This window comes from Scylla paramamosain, chromosome 10 (genome assembly GCF_035594125.1).
Source record: "Scylla paramamosain isolate STU-SP2022 chromosome 10, ASM3559412v1, whole genome shotgun sequence".
Lineage (NCBI taxonomy): Eukaryota > Metazoa > Arthropoda > Malacostraca > Decapoda > Portunidae > Scylla > Scylla paramamosain.
In genome coordinates this window covers 8,967,902-8,976,404 of record NC_087160.1, presented here as the reverse complement: position 1 = coordinate 8,976,404, position 8,503 = coordinate 8,967,902, and the positions used below count along the sequence as shown (strand labels likewise).

General features: G+C 38.7%; 1 protein-coding gene across 1 annotated transcript; it reads right to left on the bottom strand.

Annotated features, from left to right (window-relative positions):
• On the bottom strand, positions 1-8,503 carry LOC135104205 (uncharacterized). The gene is made up of 5 exons (XM_064011321.1): positions 8,425-8,503; positions 3,844-3,985; positions 893-1,061; positions 671-778; positions 1-376 (listed from the first exon to the last, which is right to left on the bottom strand). The coding sequence occupies exons 2-5, from the start codon at positions 3,981-3,983 to the stop codon at positions 95-97; spliced, it is 699 nt and encodes a 232-aa protein (XP_063867391.1). The 5' UTR covers positions 3,984-3,985; positions 8,425-8,503; the 3' UTR covers positions 1-94.

The following is an 8,503-nucleotide window of genomic DNA, read 5'->3' as shown; positions in this document are numbered from 1 at the left end:
AACTTTGCGTTGCGTTTTAATGGTCCCTCGGTGTCCCAGAATTACATATCATTTTGTATAGTCTGTCTTTTAACATTAAAAGAATGATTACTTATTACTTAGAAGAAGCTTCTGTTTTAATACTTTGAATTGCCTTATTAATCTGCACTTTCACATTTTTCTTCATAGTATCCTCAAGAATCTGGCGCAAAGCCTTCCTGAAACCAGCAGTATGAAGCGGCTCCATGGCATTATTCTCCCCCAGACCACTAACATTGACCTCATCATGACCAGAACGCACTTGGTAGCTCTGGATATTTTGTGGCACCAGAACTCCATTAACATCGGCAACTCTGATTACAATGTCAGCGAACAGTTTTTGCACAGTCTCGGACACCTGTTAGGGAGGTGGTAAGTGTTGTTATGAGATATGCACATGTTTAGGATATTATCTCTCATACTCACTAATACATTGGTCGAATGTACTCCTATAATGAACTGACGCAGGGAAACTGAAAGTAAGATTGGTCAACACTCCTTACTAAGTTTAGTATTACTTAAATAATTCCATCTTGTACAGATATGGGTTTGGATTCTCGTTATAGAGTTGAATCAAACGGAATATTAGTTATAAAACATGATATAAACGTAATTTTGATCATATACTCTAGTAGGTGATCAATCAACTTACGCTTCCTTGTATGTCCTGGGAAGGAGCCACACCCACGCCCGGGAAAGAGGCACTGTAGGAGCCTGTGACTGTAGCATCCTCTACCACCAATGTACCCGTCAGTTCAGTCTGTGTGATAGTAGATGACAGCGTAATTTTTACATCCTGTAAATTTTTAATCAATACCTCTTTCTCAGATACCTCAGATACTCTTTTTTTTTTACCACTGCACCGCCTCCTAACCTGATCTGCGTTGAGAGAAGCTTTCTTGGATCGTCTGAGGGAGTCGAGGCCAGTAATAAAGGCATTTATCACGTCAACAACCTCATTGGTGACGCTGTTGGTATCGTTATGCATTGGCAGATTTGTTTCGCCGTTCTGTACATTTTTGGATACATTCCACCCGAGATTTCTGCAAATGAGTGAGAAAAGAGTTCAGGAATGAGTGATGTACTTAGGAAATGGAAGAGAAAAAAATTTCCGTTGTAACCAACAATAATAAAGGGCAGGAGGGGCGTTATCATTGGCTGGATTTCCAGATACTATAGGTACAGTTATGTTGATATTTGACCGTTAAGAAGATAAGTACATAAGACAAGAGAAGAAAACACACACACACACACACACACACACACATACACACACACCGCGTAGTGTAGTAGTTAGCACGCTTGGCTCACAACCAAAAAGGCTCGGGTCGGGTTCAAATCCCGGGCGCGGCGAGGCAAATGGGCGAGCCTCTTAATCTGTACTGTACTCACTGTTCAACTAGCAGCAAGTAGGTACGGGATGTAATCCGAGGGATTGTGACCTCTCTGTTCCGGTATGTGGTGTGTAAGTGGTCTCAGTCTTACCCAAAGATCAGTCAATATGAGATCTGAGCTCTTTCAGTAGGGTGACGGCTGGCTGGATGACCAGCAGACGACCACAGGTGAACCACACACACACCGCGTTGGTTTAGTGGTTAGCACGCTCGGCTCACAGCCAAGAAGGCCTGTGTTCGCGTACCGGTGTTGTGTTCGTGGCTGTCCCTTTGTTCGTAGAAGTCCGCTCTTTGTTTACAAACAAAACCTTGATTGCTGTGAACATTCAACAGTATTCCTGTCTTCAGCTATATTGTTGTGGACAGAAGCGAATAGATCTGTTTATCAACTCGCCTTTATTTGTAAACATTGGTCTGAGCATGCGCAGTTCGCGGGCGGACAGTCGTGTACAAGATGACAGCTACCTAGGAACACAATATACTGCCATCAACATGACTGAAGACTTGGTTAAAGATTAGCCAAATGCAGGGATGAAATAGACCCTATAAAATATTCACAAGCTTTTCCTGTTCACCTAACAGCAAGTAGGTACAGAATGTAACCCGAGGGGTTGTGACTTCGACGTCCCGGTGTGTGATGTTTGTGTGGTTTTAGTCCTACCCAAAGATCGGTTACTATGAGCTCTGAGCTCTTTCCATAGGGGAACAGCAGGCTGGGTGACCAGCAGATGACTGTATGTGAATGATACACACACGAGAACATCAAGAGACACCAAGAAAAAAAAAGTGACTTTTTTATGTAGAAGGGTTCTTGCCAACCATTAAAAAAAAAAAAAGCACACTTGAGGTGTTGGTCCCTAAAATGTTCTGCCTCAATCAAGAAATAAAAAAAATAAAAAAATCAAGTCAGACGTTCTGTGGCTAAGACGAGGTAGCTTATGAACACTTGAAACTTACCACTTGTCATCGCCATCTACAAATTTATGTATGTATAATTACTATGTTCTTGCTACGTATATTCTGCTGTTCTAGAGCTCCATTTGTGCTCTTTTTTTTTTCTCTGTCCCCTTAAACTGTAACCAGTCGTAAGTGTTCTGACTTCTTTCCGGACTAAATGAACCATACTCGTATATTTATTTTCCGTCTAGCCCATTCAGATACTCATATCATACCACCAGGGAAAGCAGCTTAAGATATTTTCAATGGTTTACATAAAAAAAAAAAAAAAAAAAAAAAAAACATGCAGGAAGTACCTGATAATGAGCAGATTTTCAGAGTGAAAAATGGTGATAAGGTGATAGATATTTCCATAACTAAAGAAATGGTTGAATAGGAAATAAATAAGCTGAAGAAAATAATCAATCAGTAGACCCAGACGAAATACATATCAGAGTACTGAAAGAATGAAAAGAATAGTAGTGAACCGCTAGCTATTTTCTTTCGGAAATCATTAGACTTAGGGAAAGTGCCGGTAATATGGGGGTGAGCAAATGAAGTCTCCTCTAAGAAAGAAGAAAACACGTTAATATTGAACTACCGGACAGTCAGCTTAATTTCAACTGTAGATAAAATAATGGAGTCGGTAATTAGAAGGAACATTAACAATCGGTTTGACAAGCATAGGTTGATAAAGGACTCACAACATCTCTTCATGAAGGTGTCTCACGAACTTGTTGAGCTTTTATAGTAAAATCTACGGAGCAGCAAGTAATAGGAATATTTACGAAATAATATACTTGGACTTCAGTAAAGTACCAGTAAGGTCTCAAGTATCTTATATAATAAAACCCAGTCAGTGTGTGTGTGTGTGTGTGTGTGTGTCCGCTTCTCACGAAAATAAACAATGAACTGATTATGATGAAATTTGGTAGGGGGATCCCCCTTGATCCGGGGAGTGACATAGGCTGTCTTAACTACTTCCAACCCAAACCGTTAGATTATTCAGGCAAATCTGTCACCGTAACCCATTTCTGGATTGTGGCACTAGGTATGGTAGAATTTTCTGTGATACAGAGGTCTCCAACGAATTCATCTTTCAGGTAGGTTTCATCAATTCACCGATATTATGAATCGTGAACAAAAGTTAACATACATTTAACTTTAAGAGATTACAGATACCTGTGATTTAACATTTTAAGTAAGTAAATAAACTTTGTTTGGTTAATAGCTTTGCCGAACAAACGACCGACTTAGGATGATAAGCTGGGCTTTGGAGAGCCAAATTTTACCAGGGCAAAGTCGGGTAATTTTGCTAGTACTTCATTTCAATACATTTTTTTTTATTTATTTGTGGAAGTTGCTTCATAAATACAAGATTTTTTGGGGGGGATGTTGCTTCATTTATTCATCTAATAATCTATATAATTATCTATATACGCATCTGCTAATTTATCTAGCTATTCATTCGTATCGGCTTCTGGAAGTTACTCACCCAATGTTTTCGGCTGCTTTTTCCGCAATGTTATCAAGCAGTTGGTTAGCCGTAGTAGGCTTGTCGATATAGCGATCTTCTGACGGTAGTGCAGCCGCCATGGCTGTCACCATAACCACGATACTGGCTGTCCTCATCATTGCTGCAGTTAAACCGAAGATGTGCACTTATGAATATAAATTCGTATAGAATGCAAACAATTATACACACACACACACACACACACACACACACACACACACACACACACACACACACACACACACACACACACACATACATACATACATACATACATACATATACACATACATACATTATCATCATCATCGTCATCATCATCGTCATCGTCATCGTCATCATCATCATCATCATCATCATCATCATCATCATTATCATCATCATCAACCTCTTAGATTCCAATGCCTCCTCCAATTTTCTGTATACACCTCTGTCGGCTACCTGTCTATTGCAAGCCACTCCACCAAAACCTATTTCTCCAGATAATACCCTGACCTGTTTTCTTCCTTATCTTTTCACTCTAGATCAGCCATATTCTCTTCATTTTACGGTTTGTTCTCAAGTGACAAATTAGAACAACCAGTAGATTCCACTCATAATAAATTTTTCATTACACTGTCTTGTTTACGAAAAATACTCCATCCTATCGCTACTTCTTTGTATACACTCCAGTATATAAGTATTGTTACGTAGGCGCACTTTTCCCTCTCTGTGTCTGCGTGTCCTTACGTCAGTTCGTGTACTGTGATGCTTGGGTCAGTACCAGAAATCCACAGTTTTGACTGTTCTTCCGGTATCAACCCAGTGTTTGTACACTTCCCTCAACTTTATTAACATCTGCAACATTTTCAATAAGTGAAACATCACCTAGAACATAAGAAATAAGGGAAGTTGCAATAAGCCATCAGGCCTACACATGGCAGTACGTGTATGAAATATACCTACCTTTTTCCACCTATCATCCCCATTCATAAATCTGTCTTATTTTCTCTTAAAGCTCCCTAATGACTCACCACTAACAACTTGATTACTGAATCCGTTCTATTCATCAACCACCCTATTTTTTAATCAGTTCCCCTCTCTCCTTTTTTTAAACCTAAATTTTTCTAGCTTGAACCCGTTATTTCTTGTTCTACCCTGGCTACTGATACTAAGAATTTTGCTTGTGTCCCCCTTGTTTTAACCCTTACACCTCTTAAAGACATCTATCAGGTCCCCTCTTGCCTTACGTCTCTCTAAAGACTGTAGATTTAACAGCTTCAGTCTCGCTTCGTAAGGAATACCCCTCATCCTCTGTATCCTTTTAGTTATTTTCCTTTGCATTGATTCTATTAGACCTATATCTTTCCTGTAATGTGGGGACCAGAACTGCACCACGTAGTTTAGATGAGGTCTGACCAGCGCCAAATATAACTTTAATATTACTTCGGGATTTCTATTTTTAACACTCATAAAAATTAATCCTAATACCCTATTTGCCCTGTCTCTGGCCTCTTTGCATTGCTTTCCTAGATGGAGTTCAGAGCTAACTATAACTCCTAAATCTTTTTCGTGCTCTAAACCTACCAGAGCTTCGTTGTTTATTGTGTACTTACTGTGTTGGTTTCCTCTACTTACGCTAAGTACTTTGAATTTGTTGATATTAAACTGCATTTGCCATCTGTCTGTCCATTCGTTCATCCTATCCAAATCTGCCTGCAGGGCGATGGCATCTGATTCCGACCTAATTATTTTACCCATCTTCGTATCATCCGCAAATTTACTAACATCACTACTAATTCCACTATGCAAGTCATTGATATATATATATATATATATATATATATATATATATATATATATATATATATATATATATATATATATATATATATATATATATATATATACTAATTACATGACCCATGACGGATTGATAGCCGTTTATTACAACTCTCTGTCGCCTGTCGCTTAGCCAGTCTAACACCTTCCCATCTATCCCTTGTGCCTTAACCTTTCTCAGGAACTTCTGATGGGGTACCTTGTCAAACTCTTTACTAAAGACCAGATATAGGATGTCATAACTATTACCATTATCTGCCGGCTAGTAAACTTTATTGTTAAAACTTAACAAGTTCGTCAGGCAAGACTTCCCCTTCGTGAAGCCATGCTGTGACTGATTTATCAAGTTATGTTTGTCTAAATGCTCCCTAATGTTCTTCGCTATTACTAATTCCATTATTTTACTACAGAAGTTAAGCTGACAGGTCTATAACTAGACATTAAACTATAACTAGACATCTCATTTCTTAAAGATGGTACTACCTTCGCCTGCCTCCATATTACCGGTACTTCACCTGACTCAAGTGATTTCCTAAAGACAGAAACTAACTACATACCTTAAGTACTCTGGGATATATTTCATCTGCTCCTTGTGTCTTGGTGTCTTGACCTCTTCTCTACTAAACCTCATATTTTCCTCACAGAAACAAGGGTGTCTAAGGGAACTAACAGTAACCACTTCTCAGTTCCCTCCTACTTTCTCTATCATCATTTGCAGTCTAAAGCTGAGTGTTGCGTCTACGTATGTGCGCAACGGCTTACTCGTAACTCGTGTCCATGCTCTTGAGTCTTGAATTTTCTACTATCTGGTCTCGATTTTAGAGTCACTCAAACTAAGTTCGTCTGTGCTGTATACCTCTCATCTAGCTCCTCTAGCTATAAAAAATTCTTTGGCTATTTAACTTCCATGGTGGAGCACATCCTGATTCTCTTCCCTCCATTACTGGAGACTTCAGTGTTCAACAACACATTTGGCTTTCCTTTCCATTCATTGACCAACCTGACTAACTTTAGTATCCTCCACGGTTAGAACAATTATTCCGTATTCCTGGGTGTCATGCAGGTACGCCCGACATTCTTGACCATTTTCTAACCTCTAATTCTTCTGTTTACTCTGTTACTCTGTCTTTTTCGTTGGGATCCTCTGATCATAACCTCATACCCTATCACTCCAATTCCTCCTTAGGATCCTCCAAAGCGGAGGTGCCTCAGTTTTTTTTTTCTGCTAATTAGAGGGACTGGTAGGTATTATTCTTGTTTTCATAGAATTACTACTGCTTCCATCTCAGAGACTTTTTCTTTCGCCCTACACCTTGAAATCCTTGGTGTAACTCAGCTTATTATCATGCTATACACGATAAAGCCTTCCATCTCCAGAAACTCATGCGCTTTACATATTTCTGTTTGAAACCATGCAAAGAATGTTCTCTAACTAGCCAAAGAATGTCAAAACCTTTCTAGATCTAACTTTCCTCGTTATTTCTGGCACTTAGAAAAAGTAATATCTCCAACAGCTCTTCTTCATGTTTTCCTCTATTTCAGCCTAATAGCACCACTGCCATCTTACCTATCTCTAAAGCTGAACTTGTCGCTCAAACCTTTGCTAAAAACTAAACTCTGGACAATTCAGGGTTTGCTCCTCCTCTCCTTTAGCTTCTGATTACTTCATGCCTCCAATTAAGATTCTTCGTAATGATGTTTTCCATGCCCCCGCCGGCCTTAACCCTCGAAAGGCTTATGGAGGTTCCTCCTATTGTTCTCCGTAACCGTGCCTCCGTGGTTGCACCTTGCTTAGTCAAACTCTTCTACCTCTGTCTGTCAACATCTACATTTCCTTTTTGTTGGAAGTTTTCCTAAAAAAGGTGATTGCTCTAATCCTTCAAAATTTCCATTTCATTGTTTTGATTTCCTACGTTTCTTAAGTTCTTAAATCTATCCTCAACAGGAAGATCCTTAAACATCTATCATTACACAACCTTATATCTGATCGCCAGTACGGATTCCATTGTGGCCTCGTTATACTGGTGATCTGGCCTTCGATCATCCTCTTTTAGGAATTTTGGTGAAATGTTTTGTTGTTGCATTTCACATATCAAAAGCATTTGATAAAGTCTGGAACAAAGCTTTAATTTCGAAACTATCCTCCAACTTCTTCTGTCCTTCTTAGATGAAGGAAGGGGAGATGACAAGGAGATTTCGGACAAAATGAAAGGATGAAGGGAGAGAAAAAGGCATAGGGCGAAGAAAGAACGTTCTGTGGAGTAAAATTAGGAAGGGACAAGGAAGTTCGTACATTTAAGTGCGTACATCGTCACTCTATACTGCACAGATGAACTGTCATATGTGAAAAAAAAAAAAAAAAATAGAATAAAATTAGAATTTTAACCTCCGCAGGGTTATCCGTAACCGTGCTTCATGAGAGATACATATCCGCCTCTGCGGAGCTCTAAAATTTAGTATCCGATTCATCACTAATATATATATCTATGTATCTATATATCTATATCTATCTATCTATCTATCTATCTATCTATCTATCTATCTATCTATCTATCTATCTATCTATATATATATATATATATATATATATATATATATATATATATATATATATATATATATATATATATATATATATATATATAACTAGAAGATTTGAGAAGTTTTCTTCCTTTGTGTGTGTGTATGTGTGTGTGTGTGTGTGTGTGTGTGTGTGTGTGTGTGTGTGTTTATACTGACCTGTAGACGGTGGAAGACTGGTAACTGTCTTAGCTTAACACGCGTATATATATATAAGTATATACACACACACACACAC